Consider the following 27,876-nt stretch of genomic DNA (forward strand, 5'->3'; position numbering starts at 1 on the left):
GGGATTAAATACCCGGTAGGCAGAAACATGTTGGCCCATTATAAGACAGATATTTGCTGACTGTCTCTCTTGCACTGTTCTAGGTTTTTAATTAGGAGGTGTGGTTCGGCCGTAGAATAAAGTTAGTGATAGGAGGACACTCCATCCTATTTTAATGTCACTATATTTTCAGTTGCATTGTTATTTACTTGACCGTCAAAGATCAGCCATCATTGACAGTTTGTTTGTGTTGGTGGTTCAAATCCTGTACCAGCAACGAATGGTGTGGCACTGGATGTCCCAATGATCAGGGGACTAGCCTGACTTACACCTGGGTTTGGCCAGATGATAGGACTGATCATTGAGTCAATTTGATGGTAACCCATTGCTATATGTTATGGATTTGTTAACCATGTGTGATTGATCTTAATTGTGTTGTTTCTACCTACACACGTTTGTTCAACCCTTTTTTGGAAAACGCTGTCTTCATGTGATTTATACACCCCGAGATTTTGATAACTCGGATTGACAGTGCAGCCATATAATTAAGTTGGCAGACCCTCTGTACTTACCACCACTGCCATAATTCTCCTGAGTTACTGCGGCAAGCTTGCGTCTCCCGGGGATATCCACCAGTCCTCGCCTCCATGTTTCCAGTTCTTCGGCAGCGTTGATGGTTTCGTCGGTCTTTGGGGTTTCCTTTTCCAGCTCGGCAGGGTTTCTCGGCATCCCGGAGTCTTCCCGCTTTTCCTCCTTGGCGTCCTCGGTTCCTCCTTCTCCGTCCTCGATGACTTCTGTTTTCGCCCCGTCCTCTCGCAAGAGGTCGCTTTTCCACACCTCTCTCCACCTTGATTGGTCATCGTCACCCATGCTTTCCGAGTCATCCTGCAGAGGAGAGAGAGTGAGGAATTTAATAACCCTGCAGATGCCGGCCACTTCCTCCACAGGCGAGGGTCGCGCCCCCGGGTATACTGCACTCAGTCCTCATTCGGGCTCTTCTTGACATTCCCCTACCCTAACTTTCCTGCTAGCAGGATACTGTTCAAGAGGATGCCTATGAAGGTAATCTGCATTTGTTTGGTCCTTGCCTTTTCTATGTTGGTTGGGGAAATGAAATGGTTGAAGGGCCAAAAACCATCATAAGATGCGAACATTGTGTCCTTTGTTTCTGGCTAACCATTCCAGAGGAGCGTGATCCGTGTACAGAATTAATTAATTTCCCTCTAGATAGTACTTCAATGATTCCACTGCCCATTTAATAGCAAGGGCCTTTTTCTCTATAACCGCATACTTGCTTTCTCTAGGGAACAGCTTTCTGCTAATGTAGATCACGGGTTTCTCTTGGCCTTTAGAGTCTTTTGTGACAAAATCGCCCGAGTCCTATCTCTGAGGCGTCGGTTTGTAAAATGAACGGCCGAGTATAGTCAGGACTTAAGTGGACTGGCTTGGTGGTGAGCAGGGTCTTTAGGTGGGAAAAAGCCTGGGGGAGGGGTTCTTCAACTGTTTCTCTGTATACACTTCTTTTTTTAGGAGATCGGTCAAGGGTGCTGCTACCTCAGAAAAGTCATGGATGAATCTCTGGTAGTATCCTAGTATACCCAGGAAAGCTTGGAGATCCCGGCATGTTGTGGGGAATGGCAGTTTGGATATTGCGGCTATCTTTTCTTCTTGTGGTTTGATAAACCCCTCTCCTAGGAGATAACCCAGGTACTTCACTGACCTAGCGGCCAGATGGCTTTTGGCGGGGTTTATAGTGAGACCCCCTCTTTCTAATGCCTGATTGGTTTTCTCTAGGTGAAGTAAGTGGAGATCCCATGCATCGCTATAGATGACAATGTCATCTATATACGCTGAAGCGTATTCCTGATGGGGTTTGAGGATCAGATTCATAAGAGGTGCTGAAATGTGGCCAGGGCCCCATGTAGACCAAATAGTAACATTTTGAAGTGGAACAACCCTCCCGGGGTGGAGAAAGCAGTTTTTTCTTTATCACATTCTCTAAGAGGGACCTGCCAGTATCCCTTACACAAGTCAAGGGTACTAATATATTTTGCCTTCCCTAACTTTTTGATCATCTCGTCTACACGGGGTAGAGGGTATGCATCGAAACAAGAGATTTTATTGACCTCCCTGAAATCTATGCAAAAACTAATGGAACAATCGGGTTTGGGCACAATGACAATCGGAGAATTCCATTGGCTTTTGGAAGGTTCAATAATGCCCATGTTTAACATTTGTTGAACCTCTGCCTCGATAGCTTTCCTTCTAGCCTCAGGTATTTTGTGTGGTCTCAACCGTATCGTCTTCTTTGGTTCAGTGTGAATGGCATGACTGATGAGGGAAGTCTTACCTGATGTTAGGGAGAACACCTTTTCGAGGGATTTCAACCTCTTCTTCAGTTCATGTCGTTGGGGAAGGGGAAGGTCGTGGTCTATACTCTGTACAAACAGGGGATCACCATTACTCTGACTGACCAGGAAGGCTGGTTTGGGTCCCTCCCATTTTTTTAGGAGATTTATATAATAAATCTGGGTATTTCTCTTCTCTTTGGGATCTGGCTCCAATGGATATGTCACCGGAGTTATTTGTTCAAGGACCCTAAAGGGACCCTGCCATTGTCCCAACATTTTATGTTCTGAAGTGAGTCTCATCACTAGTACCAAATCGTCTACATCCAGTTTTCGTTCCTTTGTTTTTTTGTCGTATTGCCTTTTTTGCTGTTCTTGGGTCTGTTCCATATGGATTTTTACTATGTTTCTGATTTTGTACAGTCTGGTTTTTAACCCAAGGACATAATCAAGTAGAGATTTTGCCCCTTCGGGTTCCTCCTCCCATTCCTCCTTCAATATATCTAGAAGGGTACGGGGTTGCCTTCCATACAATAATTAGAACGGGGAATAACCGGTGCTCTTCTGCTGTTTACAGCTGAGAGAGAAAAGAGCCAGTGGTAACATTTCCTCCCATTTCCGGGCTTCTAGCTCTAACAACTTTTTAAGGGTCATTTTCAATGTAGCGTTATACCTTTCGCATAGACCGTATGTCTAGGGGTGATATGCAGCGGTTCTGATGATCTGTTTTATATTCATTTGTTGGCAGACCTGTTTCATCAGGTTCAACACGAAGGGGGTGCCTTGGTCAGTTATAATTTCTTTGGGAAATCCAACCCTGGAAAAGATATTATTCATTGCCTTTGCTATCTAAGTAGCGTTCGGTTGTCTTATTGCTACGGCTTCTGGGAATCGGGTGGCATAGTCAACTAAAACCAGGGCATATCTACACCCGCTACGGGAACGGAGCAGGAGACCAATGATGTCCATTCCTATCCGTGGGAACGGTCCTTCAATTACTGGGAGGGGATGTAAAGGTACCCGTAGGGGCATAGCCCTGATGTTTTTTGGCATATTGTACATTCTCTGCAATATTTTCACACCTGATGATACACTTCCGGCCAATAAAAGTGTTCAAGGATTGCTTTTTCGGTCCTTTCTCCTTCGAAATGGCCGCCTAAGAGGGGGCTGTGCGCCAGATATAGGACTTTCTCTCGATGTGATTGTGGAACCAACAACTGGGGATTCAATCCTTTCCCTCCCTTACTATATAACAGACCCTCATTCCTGAAAAATTGCGGACCTACTTGATCTGGATCTTCTTGTTCTGAGGACCTATTCCATGCTTCTTGCAATGTGGGTTCATCTCTTTGTGTGGCCCTAAAGTCATGATCACGTTCCCATACCTTGGTGGTGGTGGTTTGTGTTAAAGAAACTGGGGCCCACTGGTGCTTCTCTGTTCTTCTCTGTTTCTTGCTTTTACGTGAATTCCCAAGGCATAGTTCCTGATCAGGTACTCGTGAAAAGGGTGCAGTTTTCCTCCATTCCGTTTCTTCGGGGACTGTTTCTAAGATCAGCTGGTTCATGAGGGGATAGTCGGTCCCTAGTACAAAAGGCTCCAGTAACTGGGGAATGAGTCCCACTTTGAGGGGAACGGGCTCCTGATCAGGGTCATGTTGAATATATATACCTCAGTGGTGTTGTAGGGCTTCTGGTCCCCATGTACACGCTGGAAGGTCACAGTGCCTGTCTTGGACTTGACTCCCCCTGGAATGATCTGGGGTTGGATGTTGCTTTGTAGGCATCCGGTGTCTATAAGGGCTCCCCTGTTTTCTCTATTCACCCTCATGGTTCTATGATATGGAAGAGACCCAAGAGGAACGGGGTTACAAACAAAAGACCAGGTGAGCCCAACCTCAATGGGCTCTTCTTTTTGGGGGCAGACACGTGCGATGTGTCCATGGGCCCCACAGTTAAAACACTGAGGGCCTAGGAAGCTGGTGGCCGAAAGGAAGGTGGCGGTGGTCCAGGCAACAGGGTCACAGTTTCTGGCTTCCTCACAGGAGGGGGTCGAGGTGTACGAGGATTGGAACTCCCACCTCTGTTTCCACTGTCCCTCATCCCTCCCTTTTTGAATCTCCTGCGCACAATTGTATGCACTTGCTATCTCCACATCCTTTTCCAATGTGAGGTCATTGTGTTGTCTGACCCATTGTTGAATAGAGGAGTGAAGGGAAGTCAGATACTGTTCCTTTTCCATGATTTGTTCTTTCGTGGACTGTTCGGGGTTTAACCATCTATTCATCATGTCTCGTACCCTGTATTATAGCACTTGCGGAGTCTCTTGGGGTCCTTCCTTAATCTGGTGCAACCAAATCCGATAGGTTTCCTGGTCTAGACACATTTGTTCAAGAATAGTCCTCTTGATGCCATTATATGGGGTAACCCCAAGGGGGTTTGCGGCCTGATAGGCGGCTTGGAGCTCTCCTGAAAGAAGGGGACCTAAATATTGGCCCTATTTATCTTCTGACCATGCGGCTCAAAATTAGCAAAGAAAAATTCTGGATCTTCCCTGCTAACATATTTCTGTAATACTACTGAGGGATGGGTTGGATGACCCCTCTGTTGTGTTAGGGTTTCGGCCAGTTTTGTGATCACGGTTTCCTGAGTCTGGCTCTACTCTGTAAAGGATTTGTGGAGTTTTTCACGATCCTCTTTGGCTACTGTGAGGAACCTCTCCATAACTTGGCCCATTTTCTCCTGGTTTTCAGACATTCTCTTTAAAGCGACCTCCATTTCCGGCTATCCACCTTCTGAAACCAACTGTCGGAGGGAGGGTCGGAAATGAAAGCTAGGAGGCCGTATGCGTTGTGCAATTGTGTTAAATTATTGCATTACTCAGTTTAGGCAGGTGGGTATTGAGAAGCGTTTGATGCGCTGTTAAGGTCTTGAGTTCAGGGTGCAGTTCATCAAGATGAGGGGATGAATGGTTCACCATGAGTAGAGAACTTTCCCCTTCGGTATTGGTTTCCTCCTCACCGATGGTGATTCCCCAGGATACTCAGAGGGAAGACAAGAAACAAGTGGCGGTAAGTTTTCTGTTCTACAGCACTCCTTCTGATACCCTTCACTGTTCCAGGTGCTACTACTGCTATACAGTATGGAGGACGGTGGATCACGTGAGGGAAGGGAGTGCAGGGATGAAAATAGGGTCGGATAAAGGGGGGAAAAGCAAGTAAAGAAACTAGCGGTTCTGTGATCCTATTAGGGATAGTGGTATGCTTGGGGTTGAGGGCTGGTGCAGCTTCAATGCATATAAGGCAACTCAAGGTATAAGTAAAGGAAGAAAGCAAGCAGCCCATAAAACTCCCGAGACATAAATGAAATACGGAGTTAATAAAGGAATCACACAAGGAACTGTTCTGTCACAGCTCCCAAAATAAACCACCCGGGTCTATCTGGTTACTGCCCGACGTCCGCCCCCTTCCTCCCTCTCAAGTTCCCTGGTTACTTTCTACTCACCGCCACTGCCGTAACTCTCCTGAGTTACGGCGGCAAGCTCGTGTCTCCCGGGGGTATCCACCAGTCCTCGCTCCACGTCTCCAGTTCTACGGCAGCGTTGGTGGTGTCGTTAGTCTTTGGGCTTTCCTTTTCCAGCTTGGCAGGGTTTCTCGGCTACCCGGAGTCTTCCCGCTTTTCCTCCTTGGCATCCTCGGATCCTCATTATCCATCTTCGAAGACTTCTGTGTTCGCCCTGTCCTCTCGCGAGAGGTCGCTTTTCTACACCTCTCTCCGCCTTGATTGGTCGTCGTCACCGATGCTTTCCACGTCATCCTGCAGAGGAGAGGGCATGAGGAATTTATTAACCCTGCGGATGCCAGCCCATTCCTTCTTTACAGGCGAGGGTCGCGCCCCCGGTATTTGGCGCTCAGTCCCCATTCAAGCTCTTTCTGACACTCACTCACATTTCAAATGAGCTGCCTCAGCACACTCACAAAGATCTTGACACCAGTCTTTTGTCACCCCAGACATCTTGGACCTGGGTGAAAGGAAGCAAATTACAGAACCATCTGTAGGGGGAAAATTCCAGGAGTTTCTTCCACTTCAAAGCTGGCACTTGGTGTATATAGTGTGGACCTTCTGACCTACTCTTCAGTACACTCCAGGACCTGTGGAAGAATACAGGACAAGCTGATACTCCAAGGACTGCCTTGCCGTTTGAGGACTGTTTTATTTCTCAGAGGTCTATCCTGATTCTACCAGGGGACTGCCCTACTGCTTCAGGCCTGCCTTGTTCTTCAGAGAACGACCCTGCGGCTTGATGCTTACCTTCCTGTTTGAAGAAAGGCCCATCTTCCTGAACCCAGGAAGAGGATTACCAGAGTTAGTCCAATGGCCAGTTGGTTGACATCCTGTTCCGAACTACAAAGGACACAACAAGCTCCTGGGGCCTCCCTGCAATTACCCAGCTGTTCTGCTTGAACTGGACCTGCAACTCTACCTGCTTGAGCCCTCCTGGCCTCTGCTGGAGTGAGTTCCTGATCCACAAGAGGTGGCTCCCGAGGTCCGAGACCCTTGGTTGGCATCAGTGGAGCTCCTCCTGTAAACTCCTGAAGATTTGAACTCTGTGCGCCAGACTTTAAGGAGGTAACATTTTCACAGGGCCTATCCTGGTCCCTGATCCCACCCTCACTCCATCGTGCTTGGCATGAACTTGTATTTTGACCAGGTTTATCACGACCACATACCCACAGTTACTGCTTTCTGGTTCTTGGCACTATTTTTATTTAAACCTTTAAAATAGCATATCTCTGAGTCTTCTGATTGGAATTTTGTCATTTTGGTATCATTTAGTTATTCAAACTGTCTCTATTTTTCTAAATCTATTTGGGATTTTTCTTGTGTTGTGTTTCACATTATTACTGTTTGTGTGCTGCATAAATACTTAACACAGTGTCTCTAGGTTAATCCCGACTGCATGCGTGCCAAGCTACTCCAGGGTTAATAACAGATTTGTTTTGTGACTTTTGTGGTTCACCCTGACAACGATTGTGGTTGTTGCTTGAGAAGGGTTTTCATCCTCCTCATTTAAAAACCCAGTTTCTCACACTATGGTAAAATGTAACAAGTAATGTTCTTGCATATTTGTTGAATGTTATGTTATAGGGGTATTTGTAAAGCGCACAGCTACTCTTATGAGTGTCCTGGCGCTGAATGCCATTTTCTTGTAGTATCATGTGTTCTGGTGTTTGTATGTTGCTCTGCTTTTGTGCCCCATTTTTCAATGTGTAGCTGTTGTATTGTACTTTGCATGTTTTGTTTTAGCAGTTTTGTTTTGTTATGCCCTGTTATATTTTAATTGTGGTGTTATGTTATTGTGTTGTGTTTTGTTGCTCACTTTAGATGTGTTAACAAATGCTGCTATATTTCCATTCAAAAGCAGCACATGCCTTTAAAGGTATGTGACAAGCAACCATTTACCACTGTGTAAGGTGGTAAACTCATCCAGCTTTTCGTCGATTTAGGACACCAGTTTGCCTAAAACTGTGGGAGAGAATTTGTCTTAAATTAACCTGTAACATTATCTTTTCTGAATGCGTTGCTGAAGTAAACCCAGTATTGCTTGAGAAAAGTACTTTTATGATCAAAAATGGCTTTGTAAATTGGCACCGCTGTGTTCTAAATGCATACGTTGTATCAGTTAGTGTTTATGCAGTTGTAGTCCACAGACCCCCGTTTCTATTTTTCTTTCTCATAAAACTAGATCTAAAGGACGCCACAGACCTATGTGCCAGAGTGATCATCATCTTGGCACCAGTATAAAATATGTTTAGTTATTAGTCTTTAAAAACAAGAATGGCGAGATTTGATGGCATCAATGCAAGAACATTTAACAATTGACCCAGCATTGAGTAAGTAGGGCAAACCCCTTACCACGTCATGGGTTAACTTGCCTGAGCCAGAGCGCCAAGATACTGCTTTAACGTAAAAGATAGCATGCACCCTCACATTGAGTGCAGCCTTTCTGTGTTTGTGCCGTTACTCCTGTGTGTCTTTGTAGGAACCGCAAATCATGCTCTGGAGACCTCACACATTACTTCAAAATATAAGCAAATGATTGATATTCGTGCATGTGATACCACCATTCAAGTGCTCACATGCAGCAGTTATTTTTTAATCCAACCCAGATTCCAGGAGTAATGAGGTGGTTTGTGTTTGGTCCGTCAGTTGCAAATAACATTAATTCAATGTGCATAATTCAAAAAAGCGGTGCACCTACTGTAAAAGTGATGCAGATTGTGGTGTTCGCTCCTACACAATCATTACGTAGAATGCTTCACGCTTTACAGATCTAGTGATGCAGTTTACAAATTTCAGATGATAAAGCATCCGCTCTAATGTTATTGTTAAATCCAATGATCCTGCCACAAATATGAAGAAAAAAAACACAGCAGAAGGTAAAATCGTTTATCACAAGATTGCTTGCAAGTAAAACAGTACATAAACATCTGGGTACTGCGAAATCTTTAGTGAATGTTCTTTTAAGATAGTAGTAGGCCATCCTTTACTTTCTCTCCTATCATGAATTGTGAATAAGAGAGTGAGTGACATAACTTATGGTTTGATATGTGAGAGCTTAAACGATTCAGACATTCCACTGAGTCACAGATGAAGTGAATAGGTAATTGAAAACAACTTTGTCCGTTTAAATGTTAACAGGGCATGTAGTTTTGTAACAGGGCATAGGTGTTTGACATCTTAAAGATGTGTTATTGTAGGTCGATGCGGTAAAATCCTTATTATAATACATTAAAGTCAATTTAAGATATTTGGATTTGTATTCGATGCAGTCGTTGCACTTTTTCCTATGAAAGAGTAATTCCATTTTATATAACTGTGTTTCTGAAGTGAAATAGTTCTGAAATGTCATATACTTAGCAAATTGTGTCAACATGGATTTAGTATTCCTGTGCTATGATTCATGCTCTATGTTACCATGTCCTAGCTGCTCAGCCTGTGTGAGTGTTGTGAGTGGAATGTTTGGTGTGTGGGCTATGAGTGGAATGCTTGAGTGTCTGGATGAGTGATGACAGTTGATGGATGGGCCTGAGTAGCTAGCAGGCTGCTGCTGGTGGGGCTGTTGATGATTACTTGCAGGCTGCTCTACAGCACTTATACATCTGCTGATGGAGATTTATACTACTTGTGTACTTACGTTAATAAACCTACTTGGATTACATCATACCAGCGTGTCTTTTTTTATTTTTATTTTATTTTTATTGAGCATTTGCAAATCATGAAAGCTACAATTACATCACGAAGTCAAGTGAAATGTACAATAAGCACATTAAGATTCGACAATGCTTTCTGATGTTATAAAAAGGATGCAATTTTCTTTTTGTAACAGTACTAACAATAACAAAGGTGTTCGTCAGTGTGACCATTTACGAAAACAATTATAGTAGCAGTTATATAGGAAAACATAAATACAGTATTGCGCTATTTCGGGTCCGGAATGGCAAGCAGACAGTGCCGTATATCAATGATAACAATCTGGGTGGAGACTGTAACTCAATGTGCGTATCAACTACTGGAGTCTAGGCGTTGTACATCAGGACACCCAACGGCCTCCGCCGTTCCACAGCTCAGGATTATGTCTGACAGACCCATTAGAACAGTTATAAAAACAGAACAACAGGCTAGGTGTGCGCTGCCGGGCTCCCAGGAGCCGTCTCAGGTGGAGAAAGTCTGCTACGGGACCATTGCAGGAAGGGTTCCCAGATGTCTCTCGGGCGCGCCGCTGTCGGCATCAATTCCCAATATGAACGCAGCTGCGCATGCCCATATGTCACATCGGACAGCCAGTCACTGAGTCTCGGTTTAGTCTTCCGCCCCCAGGCAATGGCCACCCGCCTTTTGGCATATAACAGTAGCAATGCATGGAGCTTTCGGCTCGCAGGTGCAGTGTCCGCGACCCAGCCAAGGATCCCCAGCAGCGGCGACGGGGCATCCTCCCTACCAAGAATTTGATTAGTGGCTTCAAAAATTTCGATCCAGTACTCGGAGAGCGCTGGACAATGCCAGGCCACATGTAAAAAGGTAGCCCCCTCCGCCCCACATTTCCAGCATCTGTCGTCTTCTCGAAGACCCATGCGGTGAAGAGAGATCGGGGTGCGGTAGTATCTATGTAAGAATTTGAACTGTACAAGTCTGAGTTTATAGTTTGGGGATAGTGCCAGCAGCTGCCCACAGCAGAAAGCCCACTGCTCGTCCGTCAGTGGTACCTCCAGCTCAGCTCCCCATAATTGCTGCGACCTGGGCACCACCAGAGGGGTCTGTTCCTGCATGGAATTGTATAGCCAGGACACAAGTTTTGTATTGCAAGTAACTGTGGCGGCTCCTCAGGGAAGCGGTCCCCAAGCGCCCTGCATGCAGCTTTGAGTTTGTGGTATGTGAATTTGTCAGTGAAAGTCACCGGGTTCTCTGGTGTCTCCATGGGCAACCCCAGGAATGTGCCCTCCGGGTATATATCTGCGAATGTGCGCAATGTGGTGCCAGCTATGGATATGTCGCCGCTGTTGGACTCCAAGCATGGGAACATGGGATTCTGTTTGAGGGGCATCGCGGGTGCATACAACAGGGGAACAGAAGACCATTTCAATAGCTCTCTCCAGGACCAGCGGAGCATATCTGCTGTGTTTATGTCCTGTGAAGGCCGCGGTGCTTTGTGATATAGGGCCACATTTAGCGGAAGCGGAGAGACCATGTCAATCTCCACAGCCATGTGCGGTTGGTAAGGCGTGGGGTAGACCCAGAAGTGCAGGTATTGGGCCTGCGCGCACAGTGCGTATAAGTGCATGTCCGGTGCTCCCAAACCTCCCTGACGCAATGGGAGTGTCAGTAGTGCCCATGATACTCTGGCCTGACCCCCCGCCCAAGCAAGTGTCAACAGATTGGAGCGTAAGCGTGAAAAGAAGTGTTGTGTCAGTGGAATTGGCACATTAGCAAATAAATAGAGGAGCTTGGGCAGTACAATAATTTTTGCTAGTGCAATCCTGCCTGCTAAAGAGAGGGGAAGCTTGGACCAAATCGCTACCCTGCCCTCAAGCCATGTGACCGCTCTGCCAAAATTTAGGTTCCAAATCTCCTGTATGTTCCTGCTTATCCAAATACCCAAGTATTTCACTTCGTCCGCTTCCCATCGGAGGGGATATTCTGAGTGTACCTCTGTGGTTTTGTCAGTTAGCGGGAATATGACTGACTTAGACCAGCTTGTGGAGATGCCGGAGAGCCCCCCAAACTTGACGAACTCACGCAGCAGCGGGTTGAGGTTTTCGGTTGGGTTGTTGACATACAGGGTTACATCATCCGCATACAGAGAGATGAGCAGGCTACGGGAGCTGAATGCAATGCCCCTCGCCGTATGGTGCTGTCGAATTCGAGCAGCAAGCGGCTCCATAGCAATGGCAAATAGGAGGGGGGACAATGGGCAGCCCTGTCTGGTCCCCCTGGAAATTGGAAACGGGTCAGAGATCATGCCATTCAGTCGTATTCTGGCTCTAGGCGCGGTGTACAGCAAGCGAATTAGGTTTATGAATAGTGGACTAAACCCCATTCGTGTCAGTATGGTAAAAAGGAACCACCACTCCAGGGAATCAAAGGCTTTTGTTGCATCCAGGAATACCACAGCAGCCTCCGTTTCTGGGTGGAGGTAGTGTAGTGCGGAAAAGACCGTTCTCAGGTTGTGAGTGGTGGAGCGTCCTGGTATAAACCCTGATTGATCAGGCAGAGCCACATATGGTAGCAAAGGTTGCAAGCGATCAGCTATGATCTTAGCGTAGATCTTGACATCCACATTAATGAGGGACAGAGGGCGGTAAGAGTCTATGCATGTATCGTCTTTGTCAGGTTTAAGTAGCGTGACAATCAAGGCCTCCCTCATCGAGTCTGGCAGTATCCCTACTTCTTGCGCTTCAACAAACACAGGATGTAAGCGAGAAGCTAGCTCTTCTGCGTATGTTTTATAGAAGGCCGCCGTTAGCCCATCTGGACCAGGTGCCTTATTTAGTGGCAACGCTTTGATGGTGGTTGCGATCTCCTGTATCGTTACGGGTCGGTCCATGTACTGCCTGTGTGCATTGTTAAACCATACTAGCGCTATTGATTCTAAAAAGGCCTCAAGCGTCTCCTGTGATAAATTATGTGTGGATGTGTACAGTGTGGCATACTAGGTGGCAAAGGACTGTAGTATCTCCCGCTGATCCGTCAATGCTTTCCCTGTGTGATCAATTATAGTGTGTACCTGTGTGGGTGTGGGGGTGGATTTAATCATCCTGGCTAGTGTGCGGCTCGGTCGATCCCCTTCACCATATCTGCGGGCTTCAGCTTGTTTCCCAAGAAATTTCAGTTCTCGCTGCGCCTCCTCATTAAAGCTTAGCAACTTGTCCTTAATCTGTCCTGCCAGTGTGGGTGTCGGGGACTCACAAAATGCACGTTCTAGGAGCTTCAGTTCCCCCTCTATCGTTGCCAGCGTATTCCTGATGGCCTTTAAGACCCCAGCCCTACGTGCAATACACTGCCCCCGAATGACCACTTTGAATGCGTCCCAGAGGACGGCCTCAGTCTTAACTGTGCCAGTGTTAGTAGCGAAATAATGAACAATGTCCTGCCTGATTTCCTCAGTGAAAGCTGCATCCTGGAATGCATCCGGCGGGAGACGCCAGGAGAAGGCGCCACGCTGGTTGCCCGGAACAGCCAGTTCTAGTAGACATGGGGAGTGGTCAGACAGAGACCTGGCCAGTATGTCCACTCGTGTGGTCCAAGTGGCTACATCCGCCGAGACCAACCAAAAATCCAATCTGGACCAGGCCGCATGGTGAGCAGATATACATGTACCCATTCGTGCGTCTGAGTTGCGAGCCCTCCACACATCCACAAGGGAGCCCTCACTTATGATATCTGTCAATGCCTGACGCGCTTGTGGGTGCATTTGCCTGGAGGCGCCTTTTCTATCAATCATGTCGTCTGGCACTACATTAAAGTCCCCCCCCCCCCCATATGACAGTGGAGCAGTCAGTTACATCAATCTTGGCCCAAATCTCTCTGAAGAACTCCGGGTCATCCACATTTGGACCGTATATGGCAACCATTACCACCTCGGCACCCAACAAAACACCATGCAAAATAATATATCTCCCAGCATCGTCCATCAGTGCAGAAGTTTCCCTCCAATCCACACCGCGGCGCAGAAGTATGGCTACACCCCTGGCATAATTGGAGTAAATGGCCGAGTATACCGAACCCCACCTAGAGTGCTTAAGCCTGGGGGAGCATGAGGAATTGATATGCGTTTCTTGTAAGAAACAAATATCTATGTTGTGTCTGAGTAGGTAGCTGTGCATGAGTCTGGATTTTCTGTGGTCGCCTAAGCCCCTAATGTTCCATGTTAAGAGTCGGGTCACCTCCATTGAGTATGTGTATCATGCACATGCCCTCCTACCACACGACCCACGACGCGCATTTCGATTTTCAACGGTACATGCTGACTGCAATACATCTGACTATACACCAATGAACTTCCGGCCCAACTCCACCCCCCACCCACACCAACTCCCCAAACAGGTTGTGTCGAAACCCCCCCTAAAGCGCCCAGGCTAACCAAACATAAGGCGCCAAAACAGTAGAACAATAGTTTTGTGGGAGACACCCCTCGGAGGCGTGGCATCTCGAGCGTACACCCCTGTTCACACACAGGGTGGCTGCAGTAGGTAAGTTATTTCTACAATTAACAAAGTAGGAGAAAAAACATTACGCAACTTTGCAGCCTTTGCAGCCAGTCGCATACGGTAACTCACAGAATCAATATAGGATCACAGTAGTATGTGTAGGTGGTCAATTATGCAATCAACAAAACCAGGCCATGCCCGAATAGTAGACAGTATCGACGCAGGCCAATCATTCAATCGTTGTCGCTCATCTGGCTTGCAGTCTCAGTCCCAGTATCTGGCCCCCTCCCCGATTTAGGTCTGCAGACATGTTTTGCAAATTTCAAAGCGGACCTCGCATCCAGAAAGTGATGGGTCGTGCCATCGTGCACTACCCGAAGTTTAGCTGGGTACATGAGAGAGTAAGGGATCTGTGCCTGGAGCAGAATCTTCTTAGCAGGTAGAAATTCCTTGCGTGCAGCTTGCACCAGGGGCGTGAAATCGGGAAAGTAGGATATAACGTTACCCTTGTGTGATATTTTCCCCTTTTCTCTAGCCAATCGTAATATGAGGTCCCTGTCCTGGTAGTTTAACAGCTTGGCTAGTATCGGTCTCGGTGGGGCCCCCAGGGGCGGCTTTTTCCCCAGTGTTCTGTGGGCCTGTTCCACAGTGAAGACAGAAGATAGGTTAGGATCAAAAAGTTCATGCAGTAGGTCAGCTACAAAGGCCTCCATCTTACCCATCGCAGTTGTCTCTGGAATGCCCGTGATTCGGACATTGCATCTTCGAGAGCGCACTTCAAGATCATCTGCTTTGGCGCAGAGAACATCTATTCTCTTTTCCAGGCTGCTTATTTGGGCCTTAGTTCCCTGCTGGAACTCGCAGCACTCCGTGTGCCTGTTTTCTAGACCATCGATCCGCGTTTCATGGGTGGCCACCTGCGATCTCACACTGTCCAGTTGGGCCGTCATGCTGTCAAGTTTTGCATCGATACTTTTCAGGCTGGACCTCACCTCCAGAAGCAGTGCAGTCACATCGATGTCCTGAGATGTCTCTGTAGTGGGCCCTCCTGCCGCGCCAGCGTCCTGGTTGGCCTGCTTAGAAGTTTTCCTCTGCTCAAACGTGAGCCTCGGCTGGCGCGGATCTCCCTTCCCCATGACCAGCGGAGAGTCGTCAGGTGTACTAAGATGTCGGACAGGTCAGGAGTATCCGACGCGCACCCGCCTACGGAAGGTGTGTGCGCAAGCAGGGGAGCACAAGGCAAGTGGACCGCAAAACCGGTGAGGCCTGGCCAGGCCACTAGGCCCCAACAAGTCTCATGCATCTCACAGCTTCCACAGCGTCAGGGCCGGGGCGAGAGTCACAAGCCGCCACCAGGCGAGCCACCCAGTGTGCAGCAATCCGGGGGTTAAAGAGGAGGGGTATGCCCGGCCTTCAGAATGTGCACAGTCCCAGCTTCTGGCAGTACCCCCCTGGCACCGCGTGATCAGACTCTCAGCAGCCATCGGGCACACCTTTTCAATAGCGCGATGGCCTAGGAGCGTCACCACCCACGTGGGAAGCCCGAGCCTCAGGGCAGGTAGGGGCACGGGAGCACAGCTTTTGCGGTCAGGGCCTCCGTGCGCTGTATGGCAGTAGGGAGTTAGGGCGCCGATGACAGTGCCGGGGGCTCACTTCCAGTAGGGCCCTGTCCGCGTCCGCCCCAATGTCAATGCGCAGTCCCAATCCAAGATGGCGGCCGCCCACGTTGCCGATCAACCCAGATGCAGCCGTCCGGGTCTCTGGAGGCACTGCAGGCATGCACTGCGATATGTCTATATGTGCCTTGACCCTCAGTATACCTGAGCCTTACCCCACCAGAGGCGATCCGTGTGTCGGGGGTCTCACCGGTCGCGGAGCTGTTCAGCGGTCTGGGCCCACGGAGCCGCGCCCTCAATTAGCGCGCCGCTCCCGCACAGACCTGCAAGGCTGACGGGCTGCACAGCGTGTTCCTCACAGCGAAAACGGCGGAGTCCACATGAGGGTGTTGCGGGCGTTCCAAACTGCCGATTCTGCGGTCGAGTCTGCCCCAGATCTTTCGCCACCTTTGCGCACTGGTTAGAAGTGCGTGTGATCCGAAATAACAGGATTATTGCAGGATTATAAATACAGCCGGCGGAGCTCGCTTGTTAGGCGGCCATCTCGCTGCTCGTCCGGCCACGCCCCCAGCGTGTCTTTTTTACTACATACATTTTGACTTCAAAATGCATTCTACAACATGTTGGGAAGAAGCTACAACAGGGAGAAAATGACAGGCGCAGACAACAGGAACAAAACGCGAAAAGCAGGATCCACAAGATGAAACAAAGAAACTTAAGGAGTTACAAAGGGAACGTAAAGAGCACGCAAGGCAATCTCACCAGTGTCCATTACAACGGACAGCCCCTACTCAAGCGTGCTGTACTCCATCTAATGAAGACACAACAATAACAACTAATCTTTCATGTAAAGTATGCCACCACTCTAATTTCATGGACGCTGTGCTGAATTTTATCCTCCATGCCAACCTGCATTTTTATCAGATGTGTGCTTTGAAGGGGACAGGCATGTGTGGTGTGTTCTTGCTACATTTTGGCATGTGGTGGTGTTGGTTTGACATGTCTGACTACATGCAGCTTATTTTTAAGGGAAGTGTCAACACAACGTGAGTTTGGCCAACAAGGCGGAGAATTTTCTAAAGGGGAGCAACTGGTTTCTTGTGTGATCTTGTTCAGATCGGTTTCAGTTTAACCTCCTCAGGGGCTCATGTTCATGTGTAATCACCACCTTGAGGCACACATGCTTTTGCTGGCAGAGCCAGTTTCAAACGACGTGTTTGCAACCGCCGTTTTCTAATTTGAAAAGTAACTTGGAATGAGCTTTAGTCAGCGCGCGCGAGCTTACCTCCGTTGTGGAGACGCACTGACCAGCCTCTTGCCGTTTCTTTGTGGGATCTTCTATGACGACATGGCTTATTCCAAGTCTTTGGCTGCTTCTGGACGCCTGCACACGTGGACATGCCATGAGCCATCTGGCTCAGCGTCACATACTTGTGGCCATTTTGGGGTTGGCTTCCTCATTTTAGTGTACTGTTACTGTAGTTCCTGTTTGTTTTATTGCTAACCACGGGTCACTCGTATATGGATGTGTCCGTTAACGTTGATGTTGCTTCTATACGAGTTAGTGCACAGTCCTCTATTGTTGGACTGCATTGGATTGGTTTCATCTATCGGCTTGCAGAACTTTTGCACGCCACATCTGCTAGCTTTAGGTTACCCTAGTACACTTTTGTTCTTGTGTTGTGAAGAGACTTTAAGACTCGCCCTTCGGCTCGCAGAGTGATTGTCGTTTTAAACAATGTGCCATTTCCAAGTTCCGTCAATTTCAAACAGGTTGTTCTCTCTACAGATTTTTGCTTCTGTGAGTGAAGAGTACACAACGCTCACAAGTTTTTGGGAAATCAGTCTGCCTCCATATCGTTTTTGAAATCTTGACTCTGATTAAGTCAGTTTCATGCAGTGTCTTGAAGCCTTTGTAGCTAGTCATTTCACAACTGTAGTGCTTGTATGTGTTATAATATGTACAATCAATATAGAAGAAGCGTGATACTTTCTTTGAAAATGTTATATAACAATTTGTTGCTTTCTTTTTATTTAGTCCCAAAACAAATTCTTCCAGTCGGATATTTTGTGCTTCTTGTTCTTTATAACGAATAGTCATCAATATCAGCCACCTTTTCAAAATTACATGAACTCAACAGCCGACGCATTTAATCCCTTGCCGGGTCATCATCAGGGCTGTGAAACAAACACAATAATAAACAATCATAATCCACTTTTTGAACATGTACCATTGCACATTCTCCAATCCCATGTGTACTCAACATGTAACCATCAAAACATAGTTCTACCTATTTAACAAACTTAAAAATACATTTGCTAACTATTCGTGGAGAAACTGTAACACATGTGTTTTCTTTGCTGAATATAACCTGTGATTATTCTTGCTGGTACTCGCAACCTGATACCACCCCCAAGACATTCTATGCGGTCCCAATTTACATTATCTAGTCTGCCGGAACTTATTAAACATCCTCATGTTTAATAGTTTTTTTTGTTATTATTCTTTTTTTTGGGAAGAGATATGTAGTATTCCTGCACTTTGATTCATGCTCTATGTTACTATGTCCTAGCTGCTCAGCCTGTGTAGGTGTTCTGAGTGGAATGTTTGGTGTGTGGGCTATGAGTGGAAAGCTTGAGTGTCTGGATGAGTGATGACAGTTGGTGGAAGGGGCTGAGAAGCTAGTGGGCTGCTCCCGGTGGGGCTGCTGATTACTGACAGGCTGCCCTACAGCACTTATAGATCTGCTGATAGAGATTTATAGTACTTGTGTACTTACCCGAATAAACCTACTTGGATTACATCATACCAGTGTGTCTATTTTACTACAGAGTAATATCATTATTGATGCCCTTATTATACCATCATTGATGCACATGATGATTGATGTATTGTTTGAAGTTACAAGTGCAGGAAGCAGGATGAGAGAAAGTTGCATTTGTACATAGATGTGTGACTACACATGCCTTTTGTTGTCAGTTTCTTTTACTTTTTACTATGAGTTTATCCTTGGTAGCTCTCATATGGTCTAGATGCATCACTGCTACCAGGATGCATTGACTGCCATATTACAGTAATCGAATGAATGCTCTCATTCTGGGTGTACCAAGAGCAGACCGATGTGGCAGTGCCTAATTACACAAAAATGCCGCTATCCCCTGTGCAGCCTTGAAGTCGGAGAGGGAACTTGCCATGGGAGTGAAAATCCATGAAAGATGGGAAACTAGTTTCAAGTTGCCTTTTGCCTTTCGCCGCCGGGGATCTGAAATGACTTTTGACACTGAGTAGCCACCCCGCCCCCACAAGATGTGCAGTTTGAGACGTAACCCCATTTATGGAAGTACATATGGGTGTCCCTGTGACCCCCATTTCCTCTCCCAAATGACTCCCCTCAGGTGCGTACTGACTATGTGCCACTTCCTAGGTGGTGTCCAATTTGTGAGCCTCCAGAGACCTGTTTGCCCCTACGCCTACTTCTGTAAGACACTTAGGGCCTGATTATGAGTTTGATGGTGCGGGAGAGGACCGCCACGCTGGTGGCCCGCTCCCGCACTTCCAACCCCATATGTGCATCGCTCACCAGATTACGAGTTTCCTTGTGTCTGGCTTTTTTTTGGGGCAGTCCCACGGCGGTGCCTCTTAAAATGGGCATCACAATGGGAACGCCAAAAACAGTTCCTGCACGGCATAGACTTGAAAGTCCATGCCGTGCAGGAACTGGGGTACATGCACACAAGAGGGTACATGTTGTGCTCACATGCATGCATCCCCATGCACATGGACAACAGGGAGCCCTGTAGATCCCCTCTTTATTTCAGGACCACCAGCCTTTTCATGGAGCAAAGACCTCCATGACACCGCTGGCGGTCCTGAAACTCGTAATATGCATGACACCACCAGCATATTGCTGAACCCCTGACCACTGTGCCACCGTCAGGGAACATTGTTTCCTTGGCGGTTGTGGCAGTGCAATGGCAGTCCAGCTGCCAAAGTTGTAATGGGATGGTCAGACCGCCGGTGCGGCTGTGGCTGGACCGCCACCGCTGTGCCAGCGTGAGTCTGGTGGTCATTGGAACGCAAGGCTCATCATTAGGCCCACAGTGTAAGGCAAATGCAGTCCCTCATTTGTATGGAGTACCACCCATATGCAAATGAGCACGCCACCTTTAGAATGTGCAGGTGGAAAATATGTCCCTGCACAGTAAGTATTATAGAAGTTAGACTGCAAACGCCTGCCGCATCACAGGGCACTTCTGTTATCTGGTTCGGGGTGTTCATTAGTGAGTAGAGCAAGAAGTGTTGTTCCCTGAGAAGACTGGAGGTAATACCTGTAGATGTATCGGCATACGGTAGGAAACGGTATACGGACTACTGGACATTAAAGCTGTGGACAGATTAGCGGCAGCTCAGGAACTAATTATGAATGTAGTGGTATGCTGCTCTTTACTTTTTACTTGAGGATTTTTGCAAGACCGTTTGGTGTTGTATCTTGAGCAAAACTATATGCATACGTTATTTGGGTGCAGTGCTTTGGTAAAAACTGCCCTTAATCTCATGTGAAATACCTGTGTTTCTGTTGCATGGTATTTCGGGTGTATTTACTGGTTCGTTTAATTCTGCGACATGTTTTTTGTCACAACAGTTGAGAAATCACACCATATCATAGTATGTTTTAGAAACTGCATTAGGGTCACAGGGCATCCAAAACACAGGCTATGGTGTGTTATTCTGTGCTACAAAGTGCTAAGCCCGTGGTTCTTAAATACGAAAATAAACGAACCTGACCTCGAGCGAGAGGCCTACTGACAGGATGTCATTTGATTCATTGGTGAGCCTCATCGACGAGTACAATATGTTTTTAGCCATAAAGAGCCACCTGCTAAAGCACTTTGTATTGGCTGTGACTAACAGTGAGAATGGCCAGCGATGGCATTGTTGAAAAGCCGTGGTCACTCTATACCACACTTGAATGTTGAACTTAGGTCTCCGTCTGGACCTGACCAGCCGGCTTAACAGCGGGGTGAGGGCCTTGAATGCCAAGGGCGGCCGTGAAGGTCGCAGCCTGGCCCGGACTCTCATCCTCTACTCATTCCGCCGTGCTCTGCGGCTGACCCGCGCGCCCCACATGAATGCACAAGGAGAGGCCCGCCATTTCATGCTCTGCTTTTCTTTTGTTCTGCTTTCAGAAATGGACGTGAGACATATGAAAGAGAAAATCGAAACGGACCAGAAGACCATTGAGAAGGTACTCTGATGTTTGACGTTAAATAATGACTTTCCAAATGACACTGATGACTTTCTCATCTCAGTTCAGTGTACAACCCCAGGGCTCCTAATGCATGGAACAAAGAGCAAAGGGCTCACTTCCAGTAGGGCCCTGTCCGCGTCCGCCCCAATGTCAATGCGCAGTCCCAATCCAAGATGGCGGCCGCCCACGTTGCCGATCAACCCAGATGCAGCCGTCCGGGTCTCTGGAGGCACTGCAGGCATGCACTGCGATATGTCTATATGTGCCTTGACCCTCAGTATACCTGAGCCTTACCCCACCAGAGGCGATCCGTGTGTCGGGGGTCTCACCGGTCGCGGAGCTGTTCAGCGGTCTGGGCCCACGGAGCCGCGCCCTCAATTAGCGCGCCGCTCCCGCACAGACCTGCAAGGCTGACGGGCTGCACAGCGTGTTCCTCACAGCGAAAACGGCGGAGTCCACATGAGGGTGTTGCGGGCGTTCCAAACTGCCGATTCTGCGGTCGAGTCTGCCCCAGATCTTTCGCCACCTTTGCGCACTGGTTAGAAGTGCGTGTGATCCGAAATAACAGGATTATTGCAGGATTATAAATACAGCCGGCGGAGCTCGCTTGTTAGGCGGCCATCTCGCTGCTCGTCCGGCCACGCCCCCAGCGTGTCTTTTTTACTACATACATTTTGGCGACAAGTTGAAGACCACCACACGCTCTACAGTTGGTAAAAGTAGCCTGAAGAGACTTCAAAATGCATTCTACAACATGTTGGGAAGAAGCTACAACAGGGAGAAAATGACAGGCACAGACAACAGGAACAAAACGCGAAAAGCAGGATCCACAAGATGAAACAAAGAAACTTAAGGAGTTACAAAGGGAACGTAAAGAGCACGCAAGGCAATCTCACCAGTGTCCATTACAACGGACAGCCCCTACTCAAGCGTGCTGTACTCCATCTAATGAAGACACAACAATAACAACTAATCTTTCATGTAAAGTATGCCACCACTCTAATTTCATGGACGCTGTGCTGAATTTTATCCTCCATGCCAACCTGCATTTTTATCAGATGTGTGCTTTGAAGGGGACAGGCATGTGTGGTGTGTTCTTGCTACATTTTGGCATGTGGTGGTGTTGGTTTGACATGTCTGACTACATGCAGCTTATTTTTAAGGGAAGTGTCAACACAACGTGAGTTTGGCCAACAAGGCGGAGAATTTTCTAAAGGGGAGCAACTGGTTTCTTGTGTGATCTTGTTCAGATCGGTTTCAGTTTAACCTCCTCAGGGGCTCATGTTCATGTGTAATCACCACCTTGAGGCACACATGCTTTTGCTGGCAGAGCCAGTTTCAAACGACTTGTTTGCAACCGCCGTTTTCTAATTTGAAAAGTAACTTGGAATGAGCTCTAGTCAGCGCGCGCGAGCTTACCTCCGTTGTGGAGACGCACTGACCAGCCTCTTGCCGTTTCTTTGTGGGATCTTCTATGACGACATGGCTTATTCCAAGTCTTTGGCTGCTTCTGGACGCCTGCACACGTGGACATGCCATGAGCCATCTGGCTCAGCGTCACATACTTGTGGCCATTTTGGGGTTGGCTTCCTCATTTTAGTGTACTGTTACTGTAGTTCCTGTTTGTTTTATTGCTAACCACGGGTCACTCGTATATGGATGTGTCCGTTAACGTTGATGTTGCTTCTATACGAGTTAGTGCACAGTCCTCTATTGTTGGACTGCATTGGATTGGTTTCATCTATCGGCTTGCAGAACTTTTGCACGCCACATCTGCTAGCTTAAGGTTACCCTAGTACACTTTTGTTCTTGTGTTGTGAAGAGACTTTAAGACTCGCCCTTCGGCTCGCAGAGTGATTGTCGTTTTAAACAATGTGCCATTTCCAAGTTCCGTCAATTTCAAACAGGTTGTTCTCTCTACAGATTTTTGCTTCTGTGAGTGAAGAGTACACAACGCTCACAAGTTTTTGGGAAATCAGTCTGCCTCCATATCGTTTTTGAAATCTTGACTCTGATTAAGTCAGTTTCATGCAGTGTCTTGAAGCCTTTGTAGCTAGTCATTTCACAACTGTAGTGCTTGTATGTGTTATAATATGTACAATCAATATAGAAGGAGCGTGATACTTTCTTTGAAAATGTTATATAACAATTTGTTGCTTTCTTTTTATTTAGTCCCAAAACAAATTCTTCCAGTCGGATATTTTGTGCTTCTTGTTCTTTATAACGAATAGTCATCAATATCAGCCACCTTTTCAAAATTACATGAACTCAACAGCCGACGCATTTAATCCCTTGCCGGGTCATCATCAGGGCTGTGAAACAAACACAATAATAAACAATCATAATCCACTTTTTGAACATGTACCATTGCACATTCTCCAATCCCATGTGTACTCAACATGTAACCATCAAAACATAGTTCTACCTATTTAACAAACTTAAAAATACATTTGCTAACTATTCGTGGAGAAACTGTAACACATGTGTTTTCTTTGCTGAATATAACCTGTGATTATTCTTGCTGGTACTCGCAACCTGATACCACCCCCAAGACATTCTATGCGGTCCCAATTTACATTATCTAGTCTGCCGGAACTTATTAAACATCCTCATGTTTAATTGTTTTTTTTGTTATTATTCTTTTTTTTGGGAAGAGATATGTAGTATTCCTGCACTTTGATTCATGCTCTATGTTACTATGTCCTAGCTGCTCAGCCTGTGTAGGTGTTCTGAGTGGAATGTTTGGTGTGTGGGCTATGAGTGGAAAGCTTGAGTGTCTGGATGAGTGATGACAGTTGGTGGAAGGGGCTGAGAAGCTAGTGGGCTGCTCCCGGTGGGGCTGCTGATTACTGACAGGCTGCCCTACAGCACTTATAGATCTGCTGATAGAGATTTATAGTACTTGTGTACTTACCCGAATAAACCTACTTGGATTACATCATACCAGTGTGTCTATTTTACTACAGAGTAATATCATTATTGATGCCCTTATTATACCATCATTGATGCACATGATGATTGATGTATTGTTTGAAGTTACAAGTGCAGGAAGCAGGATGAGAGAAAGTTGCATTTGTACATAGATGTGTGACTACACATGCCTTTTGTTGTCAGTTTCTTTTACTTTTTACTATGAGTTTATCCTTGGTAGCTCTCATATGGTCTAGATGCATCACTGCTACCAGGATGCATTGACTGCCATATTACAGTAATCGAATGAATGCTCTCATTCTGGGTGTACCAAGAGCAGACCGATGTGGCAGTGCCTAATTACACAAAAATGCCGCTATCCCCTGTGCAGCCTTGAAGTCGGAGAGGGAACTTGCCATGGGAGTGAAAATCCATGAAAGATGGGAAACTAGTTTCAAGTTGCCTTTTGCCTTTCGCCGCCGGGGATCTGAAATGACTTTTGACACTGAGTAGCCACCCCGCCCCCACAAGATGTGCAGTTTGAGACGTAACCCCATTTATGGAAGTACATATGGGTGTCCCTGTGACCCCCATTTCCTCTCCCAAATGACTCCCCTCAGGTGCGTACTGACTATGTGCCACTTCCTAGGTGGTGTCCAATTTGTGAGCCTCCAGAGACCTGTTTGCCCCTACGCCTACTTCTGTAAGACACTTAGGGCCTGATTATGAGTTTGATGGTGCGGGAGAGGACCGCCACGCTGGTGGCCCGCTCCCGCACTTCCAACCCCATATGTGCATCGCTCACCAGATTACGAGTTTCCTTGTGTCTGGCTTTTTTTTGGGGCAGTCCCACGGCGGTGCCTCTTAAAATGGGCATCACAATGGGAACGCCAAAAACAGTTCCTGCACGGCATAGACTTGAAAGTCCATGCCGTGCAGGAACTGGGGTACATGCACACAAGAGGGTACATGTTGTGCTCACATGCATGCATCCCCATGCACATGGACAACAGGGAGCCCTGTAGATCCCCTCTTTATTTCAGGACCACCAGCCTTTTCATGGAGCAAAGACCTCCATGACACCGCTGGCGGTCCTGAAACTCGTAATATGCATGACACCACCAGCATATTGCTGAACCCCTGACCACTGTGCCACCGTCAGGGAACATTGTTTCCTTGGCGGTTGTGGCAGTGCAATGGCAGTCCAGCTGCCAAAGTTGTAATGGGATGGTCAGACCGCCGGTGCGGCTGTGGCTGGACCGCCACCGCTGTGCCAGCGTGAGTCTGGTGGTCATTGGAACGCAAGGCTCATCATTAGGCCCACAGTGTAAGGCAAATGCAGTCCCTCATTTGTATGGAGTACCACCCATATGCAAATGAGCACGCCACCTTTAGAATGTGCAGGTGGAAAATATGTCCCTGCACAGTAAGTATTATAGAAGTTAGACTGCAAACGCCTGCCGCATCACAGGGCACTTCTGTTATCTGGTTCGGGGTGTTCATTAGTGAGTAGAGCAAGAAGTGTTGTTCCCTGAGAAGACTGGAGGTAATACCTGTAGATGTATCGGCATACGGTAGGAAACGGTATACGGACTACTGGACATTAAAGCTGTGGACAGATTAGCGGCAGCTCAGGAACTAATTATGAATGTAGTGGTATGCTGCTCTTTACTTTTTACTTGAGGATTTTTGCAAGACCGTTTGGTGTTGTATCTTGAGCAAAACTATATGCATACGTTATTTGGGTGCAGTGCTTTGGTAAAAACTGCCCTTAATCTCATGTGAAATACCTGTGTTTCTGTTGCATGGTATTTCGGGTGTATTTACTGGTTCGTTTAATTCTGCGACATGTTTTTTGTCACAACAGTTGAGAAATCACACCATATCATAGTATGTTTTAGAAACTGCATTAGGGTCACAGGGCATCCAAAACACAGGCTATGGTGTGTTATTCTGTGCTACAAAGTGCTAAGCCCGTGGTTCTTAAATACGAAAATAAACGAACCTGACCTCGAGCGAGAGGCCTACTGACAGGATGTCATTTGATTCATTGGTGAGCCTCATCGACGAGTACAATATGTTTTTAGCCATAAAGAGCCACCTGCTAAAGCACTTTGTATTGGCTGTGACTAACAGTGAGAATGGCCAGCGATGGCATTGTTGAAAAGCCGTGGTCACTCTATACCACACTTGAATGTTGAACTTAGGTCTCCGTCTGGACCTGACCAGCCGGCTTAACAGCGGGGTGAGGGCCTTGAATGCCAAGGGCGGCCGTGAAGGTCGCAGCCTGGCCCGGACTCTCATCCTCTACGCATTCCGCCGTGCTCTGCGGCTGACCCGCGCGCCCCACATGAATGCACAAGGAGAGGCCCGCCATTTCATGCTCTGCTTTTCTTTTGTTCTGCTTTCAGAAATGGACGTGAGACATATGAAAGAGAAAATCGAAACGGACCAGAAGACCATTGAGAAGGTACTCTGATGTTTGACGTTAAATAATGACTTTCCAAATGACACTGATGACTTTCTCATCTCAGTTCAGTGTACAACCCCAGGGCTCCTAATGCATGGAACAAAGAGCAAAGCTGTTATTAGATGTTTAGCGCATCCCATTTACATTTCCTATTTTGTACTTACTCTTGTCTATGCTCTCTGGTATTTAGAACAGTGGCGAAGACGCTTGAGTGACCAACTGTTAGCAAATATTTTTTTTCTGTTTCACAAAAATGTGAAAGTGATATACAACCTACCACAGTGACTAAACTTTTTTTTCCAAACGACCCCCTACCACTGTTGACCTTGCTCCCTCCCCCAAGAACAAACACACCGCTAACCCTCTCTATGATCTGAAATGATATGTTCTGTTAATTGTTCGATTCTTGTGTTATTTTACCAGTTGAAACGTTGTTATGCCGTCATGCAGGGAAACAACTATATGTCATTAGTACAGCAGGTAGAGTGTCACCGGGGCCTGTTTTCTTTCATTGCCCTCGGACCATGGCCTCCTCACTAGGCTTCAAAGTCCGTAAACAGTTGGGTGAAATGAATCTGTGAATGCATTTTGAAAAACCACAAGTCGCATTACGTTTCAGTCAGTCAGTCAGTCAGAATATCTTTATTCGACTTTTACAAGTCATGCAAAGAAACAAACCCAAAAACATCACATAAATACATATTCCATAATAATGTTTAAAAGCAGCAGACAGGCTGCACATTAAGAAAAGCTATCTACATGTATAAAATATTTACATTTCATGTCAAAAAGAAACATTTTAAAACGAATACTTTTAAGGCGAGATTAGGCCGGCAGCTTTCGCCCTTGCTGCGGCCACCAAAAAATTAGCAGTGCAGAAAGAGATGCGGGGGTTTGACAAAAGTTGTAAAAAGAGCAGGGCTCCCTGTTGTCCATGTGCATGGGTGAAGCCAGCTTCTTTCAGGATTGGCAACAAGTATTTTTTCCTCTGCTCGTGATACAAACTACAAAACATAACAAAATGCATCGTGTCCTGCATTGAAAAATGATCGCAGCGACAGGGGGGGGCTGAGTCAGGTTTCTGCCAGCTCGTAAAAGAACCTAGACAAAGATGTAACAGGTTAAATCTGAGCTTAATTAATAAAAACCTGTGGTAAGGGAAAGTAACGAAGCTAAGGTAAGGTGCGAGCGAAGATGTGCTAACCAGGAGGCTGTGAGCCCTTACTGCTGGTTTCAGCAGTTCGTGAGCCTCACGGCGCGCTTCCTTCCTTTCCTTAAAAGACTTTTTTATAAAATCTATGTCCTGGGCCTTAATTTTCTCTGGTGATAAAAAAAGTTCAGGGCGACCCAGATCTAGGAAGGATTTGGCTATGTACGCCAGCCAAGGAATACTACTATGTTTATCTAGCGCTAGGACATCATGTAGAATTCTGTGGTTTAAAGGGAGGTCTTCGTTCAGCCACATTTTCAACCACAGTGTCAAAGGGGCTAGGCTCAGTGTGTCTGACAGATAGGGTAGGCCCACCTCTTTGTGAATAGAGTAAGTTGGGGTTGACTGCGGAACAGAGAGCAGGGATCTAATAAATCTATTTTCTGCCC

At 46.8% G+C, this 27,876-nt stretch overlaps 1 protein-coding gene across 8 annotated transcripts in view; it reads left to right on the top strand.

Moving 5' to 3' along the window:
* The window catches only part of C10H10orf67 (chromosome 10 C10orf67 homolog), a 2,166,521-nt gene that overhangs the window by 962,773 nt on the left and 1,175,872 nt on the right, over positions 1 to 27,876 (top strand). For 7 of the 8 annotated variants that reach the window (XM_078664370.1, XM_078664375.1, XM_078664371.1 and 4 more), the window contains one exon: positions 26,219 to 26,277. In XM_078664370.1, the coding sequence (XP_078520496.1) occupies positions 26,219 to 26,277 (59 nt within the window). Of the gene's footprint in view, positions 1 to 20,835; positions 20,895 to 26,218; positions 26,278 to 27,876 lie in introns of all 8 variants that reach the window. The other variant, XM_078664376.1, reaches the window with a different exon arrangement.

Source organism: Lissotriton helveticus, chromosome 10, assembly GCF_964261635.1.
Source record: "Lissotriton helveticus chromosome 10, aLisHel1.1, whole genome shotgun sequence".
Classification (NCBI taxonomy): Eukaryota; Metazoa; Chordata; class Amphibia; order Caudata; family Salamandridae; genus Lissotriton; species Lissotriton helveticus.